This window comes from Branchiostoma floridae, unplaced genomic scaffold (assembly GCF_000003815.2).
Source record: "Branchiostoma floridae strain S238N-H82 unplaced genomic scaffold, Bfl_VNyyK Sc7u5tJ_168, whole genome shotgun sequence".
NCBI lineage: Eukaryota > Metazoa > Chordata > Leptocardii > Amphioxiformes > Branchiostomatidae > Branchiostoma > Branchiostoma floridae.
This window is the reverse complement of record NW_023365788.1, coordinates 149,282-174,215: the sequence shown is the minus strand read 5'-3', so window position 1 is coordinate 174,215 and position 24,934 is coordinate 149,282. Positions and strand designations below refer to the sequence as shown.

At 39.5% G+C, this 24,934-nt stretch overlaps 1 protein-coding gene across 1 annotated transcript; it reads right to left on the bottom strand.

The window, feature by feature from the left end:
- Positions 1 to 1,864: 1,864 nt before the first annotated feature.
- On the bottom strand, positions 1,865 to 23,695 carry LOC118408531 (visual pigment-like receptor peropsin). The gene is given in 9 exon segments (XM_035809350.1): positions 1,865 to 2,858; positions 2,861 to 2,880; positions 3,446 to 3,723; positions 4,421 to 4,525; positions 5,154 to 5,272; positions 6,192 to 6,308; positions 7,355 to 7,487; positions 14,891 to 15,048; positions 23,437 to 23,695. Coding segments are annotated over 9 exon segments (1,104 nt in total). The 5' UTR covers positions 23,573 to 23,695; the 3' UTR covers positions 1,865 to 2,820.
- Positions 23,696 to 24,934: the final 1,239 nt, after the last annotated feature.

Genomic DNA, 24,934 nt, shown 5'->3' with positions numbered 1-24,934 from the left:
GATACACAGTACACAGTTACACAGTTACACAGCAGTGTCATCAACACTAAGCCATTATATACACAGTTTGTAACTCGGTACTGTTTTTCCAATATGTTTATTTTAATCAATTATTAAGTATGCTATGAACATGTTAACCGGAATGTAAAAATTCATTGTTCATGTGTTTTGTGTGTTATGGTAAAGCCTGACAGTGTGTAATAAGGTCGAAATTCAGGTGAATGTGAGTTTGCCAGCGAGAACCATTAGTTGATGAATAAAACATTGATTTATATTGATTTAACTTAATAGATTGTAATGATATTTGTTGTGTGGGAAAACTATGGTCAAGGTAACCTTTCGGGCCCCCTAGTGTGTGGCCTTAGTACTGCGGCAGAACTTCTGTTTCTTTTATCTTTTTAGATGTACCTGGATATGCTAAATATGATCTTGACTTTTTTTTGGTGGTACAAGGAAGATGTAACTATATGTTTGTTATATATTGTGAATAGCGTTTCAAAGGTAGAACTGTGTCTTGTGAAAAAGACTTACACCTAATTCTAAGTTATATTAGTGTATACACAAACACATACACAGAATCATACACATGAAATGCACAAACAGATTAGTATTTTAACCATAGTTTTATTCAGAGGAAATCAAAGAGAAAGCATAACATACACAATAGATCAAAGACATTAAAAGACCTACATTTACACTGGCAGAAATGTAGTATAGTTTATTACGTATAATATGTATAACAGCTTTTTCAATTTGTATTGATAATATTTCTTTCCTGTCTTATATTTATTTAGCTGTCACAGTTCAATTCTGTAAAAACTGCTTCTATAAGTTGTTTTTTTTTCGTCCCAAGGTACAACGGAACATATGTGTCAAAAAATAGATCAAATTTTCTGATGTTAAGTTTATGGTTCCAAGAGTTTATTTTTTTTACAAACAATGACAATTCGCATATTTTACATATACATCTACCAACTACCTTACATTTTTGTTTGTTTTCAATACATCAAATTTAATTCTATGACTGTAAAGGCATGAATACGGTGTAGTGTATGCACTAATCACCAGCCTCAGTGTTATAAACACTTCAGATCTTTATATAGCACCTGACAATAATTAAACACGGTTGTACTCATCTATAAGCCACCTTTCCCGATCTAAATGCGCATGCGCAATGTGTGGCATCTTGGCCTAAGGTCAAGGCTTATTCACTGAAGAAGTTGTACCCAACGAAACCTGTTTGACAGGCTGAATAAAAGTTCAGAAACTTGAACTATGCGGCTCCAGATGCCTTACTGAGGGATGTCTGTAGTGTTATAGATGTCAGATGACGGACCTTAAACTTTAAAAATGGTCCTAGGCGCATGTCTATATATTTAGTGACATTTGCCTTGTATTATTGCACAACCTTACAAAGTAAAGTCTTATAGATCTAGGCCTTATGGAAATTATTAACATATTACATTTAGATAAATGATAATAATCATTTCTCGATCACTAAACCATACCATAAGACAACATTTGCAGAACTGAATTCAAACGTGCAAGCTACCAACAATTATATACATCATAGAACATGAACCGTTAGTGAGAGTATACGTTACTCGTAGAATTATTCAACAGTTGCATGCGTACGTAGACAACGCATTTTAAAATGTACTACATGCGACTACGTGTTAGTCAAGTCACCTCATGCAGTAAAATAATGAATAATCGCGCTTATATTGTCCGTAAAATTTACTTGCCGTGTCCTAACCCGCCCCCCCCCCCCACCCACACACACACACACACACACACACCACACAAACACCCACACAGACACACAGAAGTGTTGCACTGTAAGATATATCATACATTTTAGTCAATATGCCGTAGAATGTTTTCAAGAATTTTAAAAACTACTTTCAGCTAAAAAGCATAACAGAGGAGCCCTACTGTTTTACTACTAGCCAAAGTCAAAAGCTTTAAAGTGTTTTAATACTCTAAAGACAAACACACCAATGGCACCTTAACTTCTAGACGTATGTACAGGGCAGCAAAAATAATTTTTGTGATCTTATTATCTCATAACCCCGAAATCTTTTGAAATTAATATTTACTTAATGTATAATGGGCAATCTCAATAATTGATTACGGGTGTCATCTTCATATCGTTCGTTTGTGTCATCAAGCATTCGTGTAGAGAATCTTTTCTTTCAATATCAATTGAGGTGTTAAGCCCATGTTGATGCCTTTTTGTTGATTTGTGTTGTGGTTCTCACGCACACAATATACATTTCATGTTTAGGCCATGTTGATTTGACTATATGGATGATATGCTCTTGGGTACCCACAAACTAATGCGAGCGTTCGAGTAAAAAAAAAATATTCCGTAAAAAATTATCATTTAATCTATAGATAAAGTGGTCCGGAAGGTTGAACAAATGACTAAGCACACAGAGTATTGTAAACTGAACAATAGATTTTTCAGCATTCTTACACATAATTATATGTTTTCCGTTTTTTGCAGCATAAATTTGCTCCTTTTCCAGCTGCTCTGCACAATATACAGTTTGGTTAAAACCGTTTCTTTCTCTTTTAAGAAACGCCCGAAAATCGATGCGTCATACATATAACCAAATCAACATGACCTTATTGGGAAATTGTGGCACATAAGTGTTCTCCCCATGTACTCCGTGTGTACATTTAAGTAAGTAAAACATTATATTTCAAATGCTCTGAAACGCAAGGAGGAACAAAAAGATGGGAAAGGTCAAGACGATGACGTCATTTGAAAAGCTGTCGTCACGTGAACAAGGGAGAGTCTTCAATGATGCATTATCAGGCATCGGCGTTCCCCATGGAACTCATCTCCTTGCAGTGTCTTCAATCGGGCTTATCCTGAAATCACGACCAAACAAAGTTACTTTACGAATTGGATACAACAGCCAATACTCTATTTCTCTTTCTTTCTTTATTCAGACACAAAAGATAACCTATACCTATCTCCAGTACATGATACATTACTATACACTAGGCTAGATGATTTACTTTTACTTTTAGGGTTGGAACTTCATATACCGACTAGGAGTTATACATAAATGAGACCTTGCCATGAAAATCCATCTGTGTTGGCAAATGACATTATGGATAAACTAAACGTTAACTAACCAACACTTAAGTTGATTGGGAATGATCCCGTCTACTGTAGCTTCCTGAACATGACGTCGGGGATATGTGACTGCGGCAGAGGGTCGTAAATGCCAGATAACCTGTGTCGCCCCCCGTCTGCAGTCACGTGTCTCCGACGTCACGTTCCGGAAGCTACAGTAGACGGGTTAATTCCGTGAACAAGGCTGACGGAGTCGGCTGAAACATTGGGGTAAGTCCCAATCAATTTTATTGTTGGTTAGTTGAAGTTTTAGTTTATCCATAAATGATACCGTCATTAGAGTGATTCCGTTACCTGCAGCTGTGGTCGCCAGCGTCCATGGGTATGTTAGTTTCCTCGAGCTCCACATCAGGGTTCTGGCCCTTCACCATGGAGAAGATGGCGCTGCGGAAGCGGCGGTTAGCGATGATGTAGATGATGGGGTTGTAGAGGGCCGAGGACTTGGCGATGAGCGGGGGCAGCAGGGTGATCCAGGCGGGGATGTCCGCGGGGTTCCCGAAGGCGGCGAAGAGAAACAGCACGGAGTACGGTGTCCAAGCCACCACAAAGGCTGCCACCATGGCCAGGCACATCTGAAGGGATATAATATCACCCGAATGTCGTTATAGTGTGTATAATAGAGATCTTTCTTCACCACAGCATGTTTACAAGAGCCGACGAGATCAACTTTGGACCCGGGCCAACTCGGCCAGGCTCCGGTTATACCATATTAAAATATATGGAAACACAACGGACAAATAATTACACTGATTGAGAATAATCCCACCGTTCGAAGACAAAATATGACCTTTTTTTATTTTAAATTTTTTCCTTTGCATATAGATACGAATTATGTTTCAATTATTTTTTCAAGCTCTGACGTAACAGTAGTTCACCTTTTTCCGTTGGGTAACCTAGATTCGTTGCTTTAAAAAGCTGGGTGTTAAGAGATTTCAGGTAAATAACATGGGTTTCAAATGTCAACATTTAGAAGACATTGCAGTGAGAAACTACCTTCCATCAACTTAACGATCCCCAAATATCCTATCTTTATATACAACAGATATAGGTTACCCTATGGATAAAGGTGAACTAACGTTACCTCTCTCGCTGACTTTTAAGTTACCACATTTGGCTTTTTTTTAATATCCTGTGTACCAACTGTATACGTTTTTGTTCTTTACATTTCATTTAGTTGTATTGTAAACGAACTTCAGGTAGAATAGTGTAAAACTAAGCAGTTCGACACTAAATTTAGATCCAAATAAAACATCAATATGATAAACCAACCTTTGAGAAGTGGTTCTGGTACTCCCAGTCGACATTAACAGCGACTGGAAAAGTCAGGTCTCCAGAGATGTCTCCCTTCAGCACTTTATTGACAAAACAGCTGGCCTACACAAAGGACAAATATCATAAAATTCATATTTCTAATTGCAACGACACTACAATATTTTGACTAATAGTTTTGCGTTTATTCATCTTGTATTCTAACGTATGTTGCGTCCTAATTGATATGATTACTTTCCTGGCCTCAAAATCTATTTGTCACCAAAACATAAATAAAAACCAAACATGTCCATGACAAAAGATACAAAAGCCGCACATTGTGCTGCAGTGCCGATGACAGCCAATAGGAGGCTCGTAATTGATATGCATTGACCTCTGTCCTCTCAAGATACCTTAAATGCATAGACTTTCGTGGTGGTTTAATGTTCGCGGTTTTCTCGGTGGCCGCTTCACCGCGAACTTAAAACCACTGCGAACATTGTCCATGGCAGGAGAGACTACAGTGCATGGTGCTCTGACCGCGAACTTAAAACCACCGCGAATTTTTTTTCCTGCTACAGCGAAATTAAATCCCCGCGAACTTACATACATTACAGTATGCCCAAGCACCAAACAAATATTATTTTAATCCAATGAGAGCTTCTTAAGTGATGCTTACGACTAGTATTCAGACACACGGGCGCGCAGACACACATACAAAGCAGTACCACCATGCTTTACGGGGGTAACTAACCTGCCAGTAGCAGAACATCATGACGGCGAGTGGGAGGGCGAAGCCCAGGATGAAGCAGGAGGTGACGTATGAGATGTAAAGGCTGTCGTTCTTTTGCCAGTTGATGGTGCACGCCGTTCCTGCAAACAAACAACATGGCGTCATGTAGGTAAGACGTTCAGTAATCAATTAATGACCTCATTGTTGGCATCCATATGTCTTGGAAGACAATGGTAGGCAGACAGTTATTACTTGCCGTCTGCCTGAACTGCACGTGACTTTTTAAGGTGAAGGAGGGATGTGCACGTCCTTCTCCACCCTTTCGTCTACTGGAGCACTAAGTCTCACAGGGACAAAATTGCATGCCACGTTTAAGACGTCCCCAGCAGATATAGATTTGTTATTTGGAGTTTCCGTCTCCTATGAGGACTTATGACCTAGGATACAAGGGGTTCCTAGTACCCCTGAATCGTGTTAGCATGTGCATCATGCCCGATCACGTTAAAGAGCTAATATATCACTGGTCCTGACGGAGAAGACAGACAATATGTTCACATTTACATGTACTCGTACAGGTTCATTGTGTAGTGGTAACTTTCCCTAGCTCCTTCCGACTAGCTGAAGGTTCCAGGGAGTACTCTGCCAAGCCAATCAGAACATTACTTACCTGAAGGTTCCAGGGAGTACTCAGCCCAGCCAACCAGAACATTACTAACCTGAAGGTTCCAGGAAGTACAGTACCCAACCAATCAGAACATTGCTAACCTGAAGGTTCCAGGGAGTAGTCTGCCCAGCCAATCAGAACATTACTAACCTGAAGGTTCCAGGGAGTACTCTGCCCAGCCAATCAGAACATTACTAACCTGAAGGTTCCAGGGAGTACTCTGCCCAGCCAATCAGAACATTACTAACCGGAAGGTTCAAGGGAGTACTCTGCCCAGCCAATCAGAACATTACTAACCGGAAGGTTCAAGGGAGTACTCTGCCCAGCCAATCAGAACATTGCTAACCTGAAGGTTTTAGGGAGTACTCTGCCCGGCCAATCCGAACATTACTAACCTGAAGGTTCCAGGGAGTACTCTGCCCAGCCAACCAGCGGCAGGGCTGCCCAGAAGGCGGCGAACAGCCATCCCAGAGCCGCCATCACCCCGTACGTGTTGTAGTTCACTTTGTCAACTGGGAAAACAGAGGGAATGGCGATGAGAAGTAAATAAATGCAGTACTAAAATTTTGAAGCCGGAGATGCTGATACTAGCAAAGATACGCAGCCAATTGCTACATAGTCTAATTGAACACCACAAGATGTCTGTGAAACCTCCAGTTGCTGTGGGGGAAGCCATAATTGAAATAAGTTGTGCCTAGAAGAAGAGGAAGAAGAAACAAAAACGGAGCAAACTCAATATGTTTCCCTGTTTATTTGATCAATGCATGACATCCGCGGCGCGCGTTTAGATTTTAAGCTGCTTCCGAAATGAAAATAGTTTTGACTTTGTTTCAATTCGTACAAAGCAGCTGACAAATAAGTGAATATGTGCAGTAGATAGCAAAACAAAGACGTAAAAGAGGAAAAGATGGAAATATGGTATACCATTTTTGTGTGTTCAGTCATTTCTTCAAAATTCTTGACCACTTGGAATTCATAATGACGGCAACTTTTTTTTTAAATTTTTTATTCACAAGTTCGCATCAGTATTCACAAAGGATGTCATTCATAGGATCAAATTAGCATGGTCTTAACATTAAGAAAACTAGAGTTCCATGACCCCATACCTTCGCCAGATGATTCTAATCTTTATAACTGGTGTATTATTTTTTTGTTACCAATTTTGCAAATGAGGTCCTCATTTGCATGATCAATATCAGTTGATTCTCTCCTCTACCCAAAGAACAGATGTACACAATCCACACACACACACACACACGCACACACGCACACACACGCACACACACACACGTACTACCTAAACTACCTTCTTTGTCACCAGTTATGCAAATAAGGTCGTCATTTGCATAATCAATATCAGTTGATCATCTCCTCCAGCCAAATAAGAGATGTACACAATACACACACACACACACACACACACACACACACACACACACACACACACACACACACACATACACACACACACACATACACACACAGTAACACACAGTAACACACAAACACACACGCGAACGCTACCGAAAAGGTAACCTTCTTAGCAAAGGTAACTAACCAAGATCCTGCCGACAGATCACCAGGTACCGGTCCACGGCCACGCAGGTCAGCAGCCCGATGTTCGCCATGCCAAAGAACATGCCGTTAAAGCCGTACCACTGGCAACCCACGCCGCCAAACAGCCAGTGAGACTGGTGAAGTACAAGGGATAAACACAATAAAACATCATAAGCCAGAATTTAAAAAAAAAGGCCAAGATCAAATGATAAAATGTATTGTCAGATGTCATTTCCATTGTACGTACATCTTTGAATGATGTATGAAAAATTCACGTTTACATACTTATGTGAATGATATATTGAATAATTAAAAACACATTGATTTTGCCGGTGTGTTAACGTTCTTTTTATTTCTTTATCAGGGCTTAGAGCTGTGTTAAGATATTAGCTGTATATTGTAAAAGTGAGCATTTTTGATCGCACAAAATACTATAGGGCGATCATTATATTTAATGACATGGTCCACAAATGAAAGAGACGTAGGTTGTCTTTTTTAAGCATACTATTGGTGGGTCTAATGAAATAGTATTGTGTGTGAGTGGCTTGAAAAAGGGTTACGGGGAAACATTCTTCATTTTCGCGAAAAAGGGATCATTGCAAAACATCCTATTCTTATTGAAAAGTACAGTATGGTAAAATGTATATTCAGCTTTAAGAGTCATTGCACGAGAAAACCAGGCAGAGGCCGGAAGATGGGGGTCGGCCAAATCGACTCAAACTTTTTATGTGTGATAGGTATGTGGAACTATGAACAGCCATATAGTTAAAACCCTCCAGCTATTTTTCGTTATGGCGTTCTGGGACCCCCCTTAGGGACCCTCTAAAATCCAACAATTTATGCCTGAAAATTACTGAAATTTCGATGGCTATTCTGAAAAATCTGATTAAGGTACGAACAAAAGTTTTGCATTTCCATATAGCATGGTTTCTAAAGTGTTACAGACCAAAAGTTGAAGATGATACATTAAAGTCACGAGGGTGTGCTAGGGGGTTACCTGAACCATTGAAAGCAGAATTTTTGTCACTGTAAATTTTGGTCATTTTTAAGGCGCAATAAAATCTATACCCAGCGGGTCTGGTGAATGGTTTTAATGTTGATAGAGAGAGGAACATCTACTTATTCAAAAACAATCGTCATCTAATTGGGCCATACATAACGCGAGCCGTGAGAGGGGGGTCTTTATGGGGATTTTTCGGGTTTTGGTCTGTAGTAAATCGGGTGATTATATTACTCTATGGGGGGTAAGTCATGGCGAATGTTTGCGAAGTCGTTTGTGAACCATGCATGATTGTCAAAATATCATGATTGATTGGCAATATTAATTTGGGCTCCATATGGGGGATTTGGGGATACTATAAAAGGCATTATGCTGATTTTATACAATTTTACTGTTGCTTTCTAATGTTATTAAACTGGTATCTGTTTCTAAATTACTTGTACCTACCAGCTATGTTGTGCACAATGAGAAGGCTCTGCATGGGGGTTACCAGGACTCCACAAATGTGATACCATTTAATAGAAAGGGCACATGAATGCAGATCTACTTCATGCATATAAAGAAAAACATAGAACAAGACCACAACAAAGGTCAAGATTAACGCTTTTGTGGATGGATAAGTGTACATTATACTTTTTTCATCAATACGGGTGCACTATAGGTACTGCTTTAGACAAACAGCATTACATCAATGGTTTGTTGTATGCCTGACTATTCATTCACCACTATAAGGTCATACTGATTAGGGAACTGATGCGAGTAGGCTAATAAAACAAGTGGCCGAAAAATTTGCATCGATTATGGTGAGGTGGTGTGGTCAGGAACGCTGAACACACGACAAAACACACAGAGTAATACCAAACACCAAACAACAGATTCTTGATTTTCGTTCGTTCTTTTCGTTTGACCTTGGAATTAACGTTGGCATTTTAAGTAATTAGTACACATTTACGTTTGCCGATGTGTTTGCAATCTACGGCATATATTTGCTCATTTTGTAGCTGCTTTGTATGAATTACAGTATGGTTTAAATCTAAACGTTTTTCTGACAATGAAAAAAGCCTAGAATTGATGTGCACACCACAAGCCAAAAACAAAGTCTTTGCGGAATCCTTTACTTAGAACTACATTAGATTTTTAAAAATCTGATTAATTATTTAGCTATAATTGCTATCAGACTCTGGTCGGACCTAACACTAGACTTATTGCAATTGGGTACAAAATCTCTTGAATGCCTTTTTTTACATTTTTGGTAAAAAAAAATATGAAAAAGCAATTTGTACATGTATGTGCATGTGCCTAAGATAGTTTCCAATACCTGTATGAAAGGCTGTGTCATGTAGCCTATAACGGGAAGATGAAAATGGTTTGACACAAGTTTTAGTTACTTTAGCATTAATGATTCAAGGCCGTTGGTTATTGCCAGTTCACTCAAGTTTACATCTTTATATATGAAAAGATAAATGTAGTCAATGCTAGTATATAGTGTGTTTGCAGTGCCTGCCACTCGCCTTCCTCTTCTATCCATCTAAATTTAGTTTATTGACTCCATGTTAGTGGCCACAAATTCTGTGCTGTCATACTGTCTCTGTGCTACTGAAAGGCTTGTACAATGTTGTAATCTGCTTGGCTGTAATTTTTGTAATTTGTTACTTTGATTCATTCTTTCGTAGCATAATTTTGACAAAAGTGCTACATCACCACTTAAACAAAAGTGACCTGTCCTTTGCGTTTGAATTTGCGTCTCGACAGTTAACTTGATACTAAAGGGGTTCTATATGACATGTAAAGGGTTTGTGATAGATTTTCTTTTTGGTTTGTCCTTATGGTAATGAATGAATAGCAATTGATGTACAGCACTTTGTTACCTAAATTGTGCGCTATGGTATACCATAATTGATAAAAAAGTACAATGTACATGTACTCATCATTAAGGTAGCCTTATTGAATATTGACATGATAAAGGCAACCTTTTCCGGCCATTTCTGTATTTGTATACTCACATCAGTTCCACAAATCAGCATGACCTTATAGTGGTGAATGAATAGTCAGGCATATTAAAAACCATTGATGTAATGCTGCTTGTCTATCATAAATATATTAATAGCAGTACCTATTATGCACCCGTATTGATGAAAAAAGTATAATGTACCCGTATCCATCCCCAAAAGCATTAACCTTGACCTTTGTTGTGGTCTTGTTCTATGATTCTCAATATGTATGAAGTAGATCTGCATCCATGTGCCCTTTCTATTAAATGGTATCACATTTGTGGAGTCCTGGTAACCCCCATGTAGAGCCTTATCATTATGCACAACATAGCTGGTAGCTACAAAGTAATTTAGGAACAAATACCGGTTTAATAACATTAGAAAGCAAGAGTAAAATGTATAAAATCAGCAAAATTCCTTTTTATAGTATCCCCAAATCCCCCATATGGAGCCCAAATTAATATTGCCAATCAATCATGATATTTTGACAATCATGCATGGTTCACAAACGACTTCGCAAACATTCGCCATGACTTACCCCCCATAGAGTAATAAAATCACCCGATTTACTACAGACCAAAACCCGAAAAATCCCCTTAAAGACCCCCCTCTCACGGCTCGCGTTATGTATGGCCCAATTAGATGACGATTGTTTTTGAATAAGTAGATGTTCCTCTCTCTATCAACATTAAAACCATTCACCAGACCCGCTGGGTATAGATTTTATTGCGCCTTAAAAATGACCAAAATTTACAGTGACAAAAATTCTGCTTTCAATGGTTCAGGTAACCCCCTAGCACACCCTCGTGACTTTAATGTATCATCTTCAACTTTTGGTCTGTAACACTTTAGAAACCATGCTATATGGAAATGCAAAACTTTTGTTCGTACCTTAATCAGATTTTTCAGAATAGCCATCGAAATTTCAGTAATTTTCAGGCATAAATTGTTGGATTTTAGAGGGTCCCTGAGGGGGGTCCCTGAACGCCATAACGAAAAATAGCTGGAGGGTTTTAACTATATGGCTGTTCATAGTTCCACATACCTATCACACATTAAAAGTTTGAGTCGATTTGGCCGACCCCCATCTTCCGGCCTCTGCCTGGTTTTGCCTGGTTTTCTCGTGCAATGACTCTTAAATTTGATTTAGATGTTCACCATTCCGTAGGTGATGAATTAGAATAGGCTACGCTTTTAAGGACTTAGTGTCTACAAGGCCAGAGACAAGCCCCTGTGATCATGATTTTCCCTTAAATGGAGTTTAGGCTTTTAGTACTATCCTGACAACGGTAACAAGTAAGTGAGGTTCATTCCAAAGATACAAGACTTATTTCGACTGAAGTTGTTCGTTATGTTATTCGGTTTATGAAGGCGTATTCTATACCATTCTACCTCTGAAATGCAACCGACAAATGCAAAACACCACGATCATAATTCATGTTTTAATCAATATGATAGTATGATAAAATGTAGTTATTTTCACATTTGACTCTTTTCAAATGTGCCCCTGTATACGTAACGTGATGAATGAAAATAGGTTAAGTATTTAAGGATTTCGAGTGCACAAGGCCAAAGATAATCCCATGTACTCACGATTCGCTATTAAATGGAGAGGACGCTTTTAGCGTGAGCCTGGCAACAGTAATGAATTCAATTATGAAGAAAATAAAGCGTATTTCACAGGTGTTTGGGGGTTTATCAGTTTATGAAGGCGTGTTCTACATCATTTTACCTTTAAATCCAAATACAAAACACCATCAGATTTCAGAAACGAATGCAATATGGTAAAATATACGTGCCTTTTTCTGTGTTGAAACGTTCGTTCCTGGACCATAACTACTTTTAGAGATTGCGTTTTACAAATCCAGAGACAGGCCCTTGTGCGTAAGATTATCTCTTAAATGGAAGGTAGATTTTTAACCTACGCCTGGCAAAAGTATAAAAATTCCATTTTGATTGGAAGGAAACGTGTTTTGAAACCTCTACGCACCATGACTGCATTTAGAGGAATACTTACAGCACATTAAGGCTTGGAAACAAATTAATACTGTAAATGCAGAAACTTTCGCGGTGGTTTAATATTCGCAGTTTTCACGCTGGTCGCTTCACCGCGAATTTAAATCCCCGCGAACTTAAAAGCATTTACAGTACGCTATAATACATTAATCTACAGAAAACGATTGTCAGTGGCTTTATATAGCTAGCTGTCCGTTCGTTATAGACTAGAGTATTCCTTTGCCGGCAATACATGCATTGAATCTGTGTGATTAAATCTTCTAGTGCCTCTTTACTGATACCATTCACGTTCTCTATTCATAGAGTGTTTTACATTTGCGTCACTTTTTGCATGTTATTTAATTGTAGGTCAAGCCCTTCGAGCATCGAGAGGTCCTCTAACCCGCTTAGATTATATGTGTTAAAAGTTCTCTAATAGCTAAAATTATATCTGTTAAAAGTCCTCTAGCAAAGTCTGTTAAAAGTCCTCTAGCAAATTTCTCTAGCCAGCTAAGATTATATCTGTTAAAAGTCCTCTAGCCAGCTAAGATTATGTCTGTTAAAAGTCCTCTAGCCAGCTAAGATTATGTCTGTTAAAAGTCCTCTAGCCAGCTAAGATTATGTCTGTTAAAAGTCCTCTAGCCAGCTAAGATTATGTCTGTTAAATGTCCTCTAGCCAGCTAATATTGTATCTGTTAAAAGTCCTCTAGCCAGCTAATATTGTATCTGTTAAAAGTCCTCTAGCCAGCTAAGATTATATCTGTTAAAAGTCCTCTAGCCAGCTAAAATTATATCTGTTAAAAGTCCTCTAGCCAGCTAATATTGTATCTGTTAAAAGTCCTCTAGCCAGCTAAGATTATGTCTGTTAAAAGTCCCCTAGCCAGCTAAGGTTATATTTGTTAGAGGTCATCTAACCCGCTGGGATTATATTATTATATTAAAAGTGCGCGCGTGTATACAGCACGACAATTGCCAGAAGATTATACAGTAGAAGCCGTTTAATTGCAATTCCAATTTGACAGTGTATTTCGTGCAATCATCCGGATGGTGCAATAATAATGTGAAGTTATTCAGCTGGACCGCACCGGTTTGGGATTTAAGGATTCCGGATCCGTGCAATTTTAAAACAGTTAAGTGTGCTGTTATCCATTGTGCAATTAACTGGTTTCTACTGTATAAAAAAAATCTGTGTATATTTTGGATACATAAACAACATTGCTACATTTATTGTTTCATTTTCACCATTTAAACAAACATTTCATTGCAATGCAAATCAATGACACCAACGGCTCGTCTGCACCTAGTCATTGGAATGAACTAATGTAGTAAAGGTAGTAGCAGTAGTAATGTTGGTCAGAAAGGCCATCCCTGGCTGGTCCCGATGTTGAGCCATTAATTGGGAAAGGCGTACCAATTTTCCCACTTAGCGTAGAAGGAAATTAGTACTTAGCTTCAGCTAAGGACGTCATTTGGAAAGGATGTTGAATGGCGGTCGCGTGTTTGAGGAGAAGAAAACCTCGAGCACGTTGAAGGACTCTAGTAATGCTTTGGTCACATGTGCACCGGTGCCCGTAGATGGTTTACCCCCGTCCCGGCCTAACCTGGAATCCAGTCTACCGTGGATTGGCCAGGCTACCTTCGGGACAGGAGGGTCTTTCCACCGCCCGGGTAATCTTTCACACCCGGTAGGAGTTTAGCACGGTGGGAGTTAATTTTGCCATCCACGGCCTGCTGGCCGGCAAATTAACTCCCACAAATTAACTCCCACTGGGCTAAAGTCTAACCGCGTGAAAACCCTACCGGGTGTAGCCGATTACCCAGGCGGCTGGGAGCTACACTGCCCCCGTACAAAGCCTGGACTAACTACGGTCGGCCGTGCCAGTAGTAGACTGGATTCCAGGTTAGTCCCGGCCCCAAGGTAACAAATTTTCCCGGACGGGATCGCCGAAAACCGTGCACGTGGTGTGTTCACGATGAGCTTAGTGCATCTGTTACCGGGCCCCAGGTTGATCTTAACTCCGGATTAAAATCAAGTAGGGCCCAATAGCCTTGGGAGTGTTCCACGGGGCCACGTGAAAGTGACATAAGACAACCTGTCAACTATTTTGGCAGGGTCCCTTTTTCCAGATGTGATTAAAGCATAAGGTACCATCGTAATGTGAGTGGGTAAAGCAAACACACCCGGACATGGAACTTTTACTCTTCAGCTACAGCCACGTCGTGGCGCGTTGATACACCCGATCCCTCGATCTCGGAAGTTAAGCAACGCGCGGTCCGGACAGTTCTTGGATGGGAGACCCCAAACCGAGAACGACCGGATTGCTGTAGCCTCACGAAGCTTTCCACGAAATTGTCTTCCGGGAGGGACGTAAAACGGGGGTCCCGTTCTCGAGGAGGTGCCTCGGCCACGTTTAACAGCCTCATTAGTCATAATTTGGGTACCTATCAACTGGCTGGCAAAATACATCTGGTGATTATTATTATTAGTACAAACCTTGTGCATTACGCCACGAGATGGTTTACAGAATATGCAAAACGAACAAACAAATACCCTCAGACTGGAGGCACCGGAGAACGGGTAGCCGAAAATGCAGATGCCCAGGTCTGCAATGGCCAGATGAACGAGTAGCATGGTGGTGGGTGACCTCAGCGAACGGAACTTCGTGAAGGTCGCCAGAGTGATGCCATTTTCAACAGTACCAATAATTCCTGAAAAAAAACAACACAAAAAGACATGTATTATCATATATAATATCATGGCATCATTTTTCATTTTGAAGAATCATTTCATGCACAGGTTTGCAAGGATGTTACATATTTTGATATGATGAGCCACTGCATACCCAGCATACATAAGTCAGCATGAACACTGAAAAAAAAAGAAGAAATCAGTTGTCATTGATAGACTTTATAGTTTGCCATACATTCCACGGAAAGAAGCTTTTGCTGTAGAAGGACTTATAAGGTACTGGTAAATGTTCATTATACTTATAGTATAGCGGCGTGAGCTTGCTATAGAGACAAACCTATAGCTAGCATTGCACTGAAAAAACTTTCGATTTCCAGAGTGTGTTTTGTATGATAGCAGATATTATTCGTACGCTCGCATAAGCATTGAATGAATGCAGGGCACCAAGTTGAATATTTATGTCGAAATAATGTCTGCAGGCGGTATGAAGAAAAATGTGTCTCACAAACGCGACTGGATCGTGAAAAACAACGTGAGAAACGTGACAGGATAGCACGTGCACCCGGAGGTTACTATAGATTGGTCTGGTTGACGCAGTCACGCGTTGTCGGAGTCAACTGGTGACTATCTGGAATAAGTTGGCTGCTGACCTGCGTTGTTTTGGCGAGTTAGCAGCACATCAGTCTGACGTAACACCATTTAAATGAGAACTTTTGAAGGCTACATACAACAGATTTAGTACTATCTTCTGTAACAGTTACAGTATCTATATTCCATGTCCCTAAACATGCTGCGGTTGCAGTCCTTAATTACCTAGCATCAAGACCACGCTAGTTTTTTGCACGTTTTTTTCATTCATTTTGTGCCAGTGTACCACGATTTTGCCTAATATTAGTCACGAATGTATATTTTGATAATGCCATTATGATGCTATTATTGTATGTGACGAGACAAGTTGACAAATTTTATTACAGATGCACGGCATAGAAGCAGTGGCTGAATTGCGCCGACATTTACATATATATACATTAAAACCAGCCATGATAAAATCCGTTCGTTATCTTACAGACTTAAAAGCAAATACATTTGCAAGCATTCCAGAACTGTACCATAATATTGAAGGGTATTCGTCTTTCCGAGAGAATTATACGAAATAACGAAACATATGATTGACGTACGACAACATAGTTACATACAATAAAGCGTTGTATCAATGCAGTGTTATATACATGAGGACTAGTGCTCAATTCGGTGGGGGTAGTCACTTGTTCAGTAAGTGCACAAGATATTATTGTATAGTCTATATTGTGCTATGTATGTGTTTTTATTTGCGGGAGGGCAGCCTTTTGTGCCTTTTCCAAAGGTGCATTTTGCACCTGTTTTGCCCTCCCCCTCACTCTGTGAAAGCTGGGGTACACATTTCGCCAACGTCTGACACGGTGGATTCAGCGTGAACGCGAAATTTAAGGTACCTAAGTACCCTTCTCTCTAACTGAACTTGACTCACTTCGAAACCACGTATAACCGCGTTTTCTTGTCTCAAAATCCTTGTAGTGACTACGAGACAGTGACGCAAGTTCGCCTTTATCCGGGGGTAACCTATATTCGTTCTATTTGAAAGCAGGTAATTTGGGGATGTCACGTCAACGGACGGTTTTTTAAAACTGCAATATTTGGAAAGCAAATGCCATCTTTAAACCACTTTCCATAGACTTGACATGCACAAGAAGGTGCCAATTTTTAAACAGATAATGAAGTTATATATATCTATATATATATATCTATATATATATATATCTATATATATATATCTATATATATATATATATATATATATATATATAGATATATAGATATATAGATGTATAGATATATAGATATAACGTTATAGATATATAGATATATAGATATAGATATAGATAGATAGATAGATAGATAGATAGATAGATAGATAGATATAGATGTAGATATAGATAGATATATATATATATAGATAGACAGATAGATAGATAGATAGATAGATAGATAGATAGATAGATAGATAGATAGATAGATAGATATAGATAGATAGATATATAGATATATATATAGATGTAGATATAGATATAGATATATAGATATAGATATACATATATATAGAGAGAGAGAGACAGATAACTTTATTAACGTGAGATAACACAGGAGATATAACAAAAAGAAGTCAAATTCAAAATCAGCTTGGCGTTCCAAGTCACTTAGCGGCCCTGTGTGTAAACAGGTCGCTCTTGTTTATGAGTCGGACTCTCGCCAAGCGTTACTTGAGTCGACTTGGTAACGCGTGTGCAATAGTGCCTTCACACTGAAACCGAATTAGCATGAATCAAGCAGAACCAGCCGGAATGAAGTATTTGGAGAATTGCCAGGAATAAGCCAGGAATAGAAAAGAATTTTCATTCCGATGGCCTTCCGGCTGATTCTTGCTCTCGTGTAAAGGGGGCTTATACGCGGTCGGCCATTATTGTACACAGTGAGTGCACGTGAGGCAATTTCGTCTCATACATAAAGGAACGTTCACCTACGTCATAATGACGTCAGCTATGACGTACTATCTAGACCAATTTAGAGTCAGCCGCCGTTTCATTGAGTTCTATATCCGTTATCTGTAATTATTTTGTTTGAAGTGTATGCAAAAGCTAACGCTTAGAAGTAAAAAGGAAGGCATCGTCTGCTACACGTAAAAAGGTTTGGTGGTAATGTTTGTCCTTGATCTAAATTTGACTCAACCTTGAGATGCAAAATAGAAGTCAAGTTATCTCTCATTTTACGGAATGAATTTTCAACATCTATTGCTCCTAGGCCTTGGAAAATGCACAGTCGTGGGCCTATCCTTTATCTATAGACTCGATACTGTACAAATCCTTGCAAGTCCTAGCAGTCATTAGTCGCAAGAACTCGGGTTGACCTCCGATAACATCTTTGAACTCGTGTGAACGCAGGTTCGTGTTGCCAAGGACTTCTGTACGTTTCCAATTAGCCGGCGTAAACTAAATTCACGCCGTGTCATCGTAGAGCGAAGGACACGTTTTGATGGACAATTGCAAAGAATACATATTGTTACAAAATGCAGTACCACAGCCAAGTATCTAGCAATTCCTAAAAATAAACACCACAGCACGTCCTGGACCAAAGATATTTCAAAAGTGCTGCTGCAGAACCAAGTCCATTCAACAGGAGGTCTAAAATCGACCTACACAAAACAATCCCATCTACCCACCTACCAAAAAGGATCACCATTCATCCAGTAGATCCAGAGATATATTCCCATAGTCCATGCACAATTTAGACCCGAACCAGTACACATTGGAGACTCCACAACACAGATGTCGGGACTATAGTCAGTAAAGAACATCAGGGGTGACCAAATCATCTATAGGTCCCGAGTTCGATACACTGGTAATATAAGTTACTAACTTTAGTGCGCTGTCACATTGTCCTCGTCTGTCCAAAAGCAAATAGAAAGAAATCGTATGTAACGAGAAGGTGCACTTAGTGCAACAACATGCCTGAAATGATATATGATAATGCCACATTACATTCAACGTTTTATTTTACATTTTTGTTGTTCAATAACACATAGAACCTCAATATCTGAGCTGTATTTGTCACATACATTACTGATGCTGTGTTTAGTAGCTATAGATTAGCACACCGGGATGCCAATCATTGACAGAGACTGTTGCTCTTTAATACCGAGTTCTGACCGACCCTGAGAGAACGCTGATTACTTCAATTTGCGGTTAATTTCATTGGAACAAATGGATGCATTCAAATCAGAAGCGCGGGTCTTTCCCATCTAAATAAAACCGCGTTTGATTGTAAAGAGTCACTGACCTGGGTGACCTTCGCTGACTGTAAATAAAAGGAACAAGGGCCTGATTTTCGTATTTGGTATCGTGTGAAGTCCTGTGTCGCTCACCCGACGTGCATGCTGCAGGAAAGGGTTGCAGTCCTTATAAGACAGGCCGTTATGACGGATATAGGAGAATTCTTGTCCACAACCAGGTTAAACGTACTTGCTTACGTTTCGGTGTCTATCAGACACCTTCCTTTAGAGCTTCTGACTGGAGTTCTGCTTCTCGCCGCTATATGTAGCCGATGTAGGTGGCGCTTTTGCGGCGAGAACACTATCAAAAACGTGGCCAAGTTTGTATCCCCCCTCGCCCCGGCCGGTTCATCACTGGGATTGAACCTGATTGTGTTTAAGAATTCTACTATATCCTATATTCTACCAACCTATATAATGAAACTATTTTCGGGAGGAAGTTATGCCGCGTGGTCCACTTTTCATTGTGCTTGTCGAAAAGAGCTAGAGAAACTATCCTGACACAATGGACCTGTGAATACTGTACATAGCGTCTGTCCTCTCTGTGACGAACCGTGGTAAGATGGCACTTCAGTGATTGAACTGGATGGAATTCACTTTTGCCTTTTCATTGAAAATGTGAACTCTTTTCGTTGTTGTTGTTTTAGATTAACAGCGTCATTGGAGATATCGACATTACATCCGACTCTTCCAGATGTCAACCCAGATGCCGGACTGAATGCCTTACCTAAAAGGGACAGTTTCTAAAGTGAGCTTGAGATTCGAACTCAGAACTATTAGGTCAACAACCATAAAAACGAGACTACCTTACATGCTTTAGATGGTATGTAAGGCCATAGCACATCGGTTGAATTTATTGGATAACATCTGTGCGCTCATTAATTTGAACAAAAAAATTATCTTCGGAGGCGTTAAACATAACGAAAAAGTACAAAATGGGAAAATACATCTTGTGGTAGCCTTTATTGTATACTTGTAGAAGTGACACTAGTGATGAAAATGACCGTATACATAGTTGTAGAAGTGAAACTAGTTCGATGGTAAAAGTGTCACCAATGTGGTAGCCATGACTGTAGTTGCCAAACTTGCTAAACTTGCTAAATGGTACCAGTCTACCAGAGTAATGAACTCCATGCACCTCTTAAATGTAGGTATAAGACTTGTTGGCAGTAAGACGATGTTTTGTCACTTCAATTCTTCTTGCAACGTTCATGGTATCTATTTGAAAAAAAAAATATCTAGGTATCTTGTTTTTCTATCTATCCTTTTTTTTTTTCAACATTGCACATTAAATTTGTAGTCTACAGAGGATGTCATCCATAAAATTTACTTACTCTGGCCGATAATTGCAAAAATATGATTGATTACGCTTGTGTTTGGGGCGGCATGTCAAAGCACTTGTTCGAGACAAATTAATGTTTGTAGCGTGAACCCGATATCCTTTTATAGTATCTCGACCTACTTTACACATATCTTACCAATATGTTTGTGTTATGCATTTCTTGTTCTCTATTTGTAAACCTTTCATTCCAATTGAGAGCATTGCTGGAACTTTTTTTATTATTTCTTTAGGTTTTTGTTTCAAGTTCTGTATGCCAAATGCTGTTTTACCACACAGTGAGCCAGTGAAAATAAGGAGTTAAAAGGAAATGACCCTTTTTCCACTATAATACCACTTTATCCTGATTATATGCATGACATTAGCGGATTTACTTTCGTCGGTTGGTGAAAAACTGTGACTACACTGTACATTAGAGAATCTGCAAAACGTGTAAAATAAGCCGTGTTTTAAGGAAAAGAAAACACAAAATCGGAATATCTTCCAATGTTAAAGAGAATGCGAAAGATGAAAATTAAAGAAATAACTGTTCGGTATGATCTTTGTATTTAGTCATTTGTGAAGCCTTCCTCGCGCAGATTTCATAATGAAGGCAGCCCTTTTTTTTCTTATTACCTCCTCGGCACCCATAGCCATATAATTAAATCGGTACCCAAGCACAATTTCCTTGTATAAGTGATTTTGCTTTCATTCTATACAATGACTACATGATGACCACCTGATGCCACTAGTACCCCCCCCCCCCACCCGTAGGGGCATAGACAACAAATGGAAGTGCTGTCACGTGGACTCAAGGCAACAGCTAGTGTGACTGTCGCTCTCGGGAATTTGATTGCCCAGCGGGGTTAGCGAACACAACCGGGGCCAACATGTGATGTTACAAACACATGTTGATTCCTGGCGTCGTGTGGCGTTATGGTTAGAGTGCTGGTGTTAAATCCAGAATCAATCACCATTGGCTCGATCCCCTAACATGCACAAATGCTGTACCTTCGAGGAAGAAACTTAGAATGATTTTCCTCTCTCCACTCATGTGTGAATAGGTAGTATTAGGTATAGATCTGAAGGTAAGTAGGTCCTTTGAATAGGACGGTAAAGCAAAGACCTTGTGTTTGAGGAGAACCACACCTAAAGCACGTTAAAGGACCCGCTACACTTATCCAAAAGTAGTGGTCATTCCTGGTGTGCGTGGATCAAAACGTATAGTAAGGTCTCTAGGTTCACATTTTGTAAAGGCGATAATGTCAGTCCTTTTACAAGATGTGGTAAATCTCAATAGATAAATGGATTCACTTGTGGTTTAAATCTGTCATGTTTGCGCTCCTAATTGGTAAAGATTTGAACCTCTGGGGCCATAATACCCCGGTATATAATAATTGGATCACGCAATATACTGTATTCGTGAGCTCTCCTATGGGAGATACTATAGCGTCCTAATTATAAGCCATGGGAATAGTGATTAGTGATTACAAACCCACTTCCTGTGAAGATGTTACAATACCCGAAGTTTGTGCTGATCTCAATGTAGATGTTAGACGGAAAAAAAAAAAAAAACTAATCTCCAAGCAGGTCCTACGGTAGCATAAGATAGTATCAAAAGCTGGCAGAGGAGTGAAGCCGGCCTAGGAGTGTGTTTGGCTACATGGCAAATGGACACCTCTTGGCTGACTACACTCCTTGGCCAGTTTGGTACTATTTTATGCCATTGTAGGATATGCTTGGAAATTAGAAAAAAAAAACCTTTACGTCCTGTTTCCGTTACATTTGGCAAAAATCGATCGGACGACGATTCTGTGGCAATCGCCCGGCCGGGCCTCGCTTATAATAATAACTTTATTGCACAACGATTGTACAAGGTACAAAGTATGGCTTATATGTGTCAGGGACGGTTTTCAGGTGAAAAATACGCGCAATCCTCTGTCGATCTTAAATATGGCCGATCTTCCATCGATACGCCCGAAGATCTTAAGCAGGATCTTACATGGCTGCGGTACTTCGACGGCCTTGCTCTAGATGTAAATTGTGTTGCCCTTGACTTTATAATAAGAATATCATGCAGAACATTGCATGACTAAAAAGGCAACAAAACATACACAGCGTAAAAAAAAAGGTGTTGTTTTTTTTTGCGATGAAAATTGTTCAGCGCTCTGTCAAATCGCTCGGCCGCAGTGCCAATGTGTCGCAGCCTCTGTGAGATCCAAGCTTCACGAATGGCCTTCTTTCCGACCGCTTTCCACAAGAGGCTGAATCACTGAACGTTACAACAACCAAAAATTTGACAGATCTCTCAATGAATCTGAAAACTATGGATGTTCATACTTTAACATCTTGATGCTCCTTCTACAAATCATTAATTCAATGGCCGCTAAAGTCCATCTTGGCTCACTGTTCTGTCGTTCATTGAATTCCCTTCTGGTAAAAAAAAATAGCTGTTAGAAACGCGGAACTACAGCTCCACACAACATCTGCTTGAAAATTAGTCCATTCAAAACGACAAACAATGAAGAATGAATGCAACAGTTGTAAGGTGTAAGAAGGACTTAGGGACCTCCTGATTCATTTTTGGGAATGTGTTACATAAATCTCCTTTCTCAATATCATTTATTCTAACTATCCAGCTGTTGTAGCGCCACAGAAGATCTGGCAACCCGTTTTCTCCACCATCATCGGTTTGTTGTTCTTGTTTATGGTGGAGTTAAGGCCTATGCCTGTTCCTTCTCTTACCTTTACACCGTTATACTGTTGCTTTCCCCTCGTTTTCCCCACATAACGGTTCACTGCAGGGTTCTATGTGGTGCGCGGACAAGAGCGTTTAAGCTAAGAATGACCCGCAATTATCTTGTTAACCTCACTACAAATCAGGTTAAATAGACTCAAAGTGTCACAAACATGTTGGTAATTCAATACATGGTTAGGTCGTATTTTCACTCAAGCAAAATTAACAAAAACATACACTTCTGGGGTAAAAAAATGCACACTGTACAAAATATACACTTGACAAAATAGACAATAAAACGGGAAATAGGAAAGTGACTGAATTCTTTACAGAACTGCTTACAAATAAACAGTAGTTGCTTCTGTTTTATGCTAGAGAAACTGAATTAAAGTGGAAGTTAAATGTTAATGATAGATAGCCTGAGAAAAGGTAGAAATGTACATGTTAATGATAGAGAGACTGAAAAGAGTAGAGATGTACATGTTTCCTACCAATGACAAACAGATACAGTCCCACGATGAGATGGTCGTACTTGTGGAAGCCGTTCTGGTCCGTTTCCGCCCAACGCCACCCCGTGCCAGCCGGATCGTCCCCGGCTCCGTACGGTGTCTCCGTCGGTGTATCCATGCCTGACTCCCCGGTGAAGTCCCGTGTTATTTCTACTGCACAGTACGTGAAAATCGCGACAGCAACACGCACATGTGGATTACACAACTGCGTACTGATTTGTCTAGACCTATCTTGTCAACGGACCTGTTATGAAAACAATCGGGCACGAGCATTCTGTACACGGGGGTGTTCTGTTCAAGCGAAATAAATTATGGTAAATAGTGAATTTCTTATCAGAAACTAATTTTCAACCGTATAATGTAATATGTTGAACATACATAAACGGTTGTGAAAAATTAGAATCTCTACAAAATTGATATGGGTATTATTCGGTTTGATATTTTCAGGCATACAATTTTGATCGTTATGCTAGAATCTAAAAATATACGCCATACGGCTACGAAACAACAAAAAAATAAGGAAGGTTGCAAAAAAGTTCTGAAGAAAATAAGTTGGCAGGTCTTAGATAATCGCTTTCCAAAGCCATAAAAGTTTATTCAGCACATGTTGACGTCCGTCTGTTTTTTTGTGAAATACATATCTTTTTTATGAAAAGGTTATTAAAAAAGCTTACTAACTCACAACCTCCTTCGCAAACATTCTATGTGTTTTAAGGGGGGGGGGGGCTAACTCACCATTTTTGATATGGACAATGTTTTCTACTGCAAGGCACATGTCGAATAACGTGAATGATCCACCCCGAAAAAAAAAACAAAAAAAAAAACACACCAGTGTTCCAAGGCTAGTTACTCACGTGTCGCACGTGTATCATGTCGCCTTACACGTGTGTCTCACACGTGGGTTTCATATATTCAAAGAATTCTTCGAAATGCCCCTACCGTTTGCATATTAAACAGTCTCTGAATTCATTGAATTTTTTTCATAACTACTTCTTTGCATTTCCATTGACTCAAAAACCGAAAGAAGAAAAATTGTCAAATCACCACCTTTATGCTCAGTATTTACCATTTCCAATAACAGTTGGCATATTTCATGTTTATGTTCACGGAGGGAAAACAATTTGTTTTCTTCTTCGAATTCCTGTTCTCAAAACAAATGAGGTCGATGACCTAGACCAGGCTGCTATCACTATGGTTACAGGTAAAGTAGCAGACACCGTATGGTGATCGAATAAATTATGTAGCAAGAGGTAGGACAGAGCTGGAGGGGCTGGTCACCATATTTAATGTGTTTTAGTGGAAATAGAAGTAGTCTGTAGGCTACACCATGTGAAGGTAAACAATACGTATTTGCTTGCAAATGTTACCTTTGTAGTTAAAAATCTAGCTAAAAACGGGAAATGTTCTCAAGCCTTTTGCAGTATAATGACACGTGCGAATGCGTCCCACTTTTCCGACTCGTTTTGCCAAAGCAACCGAT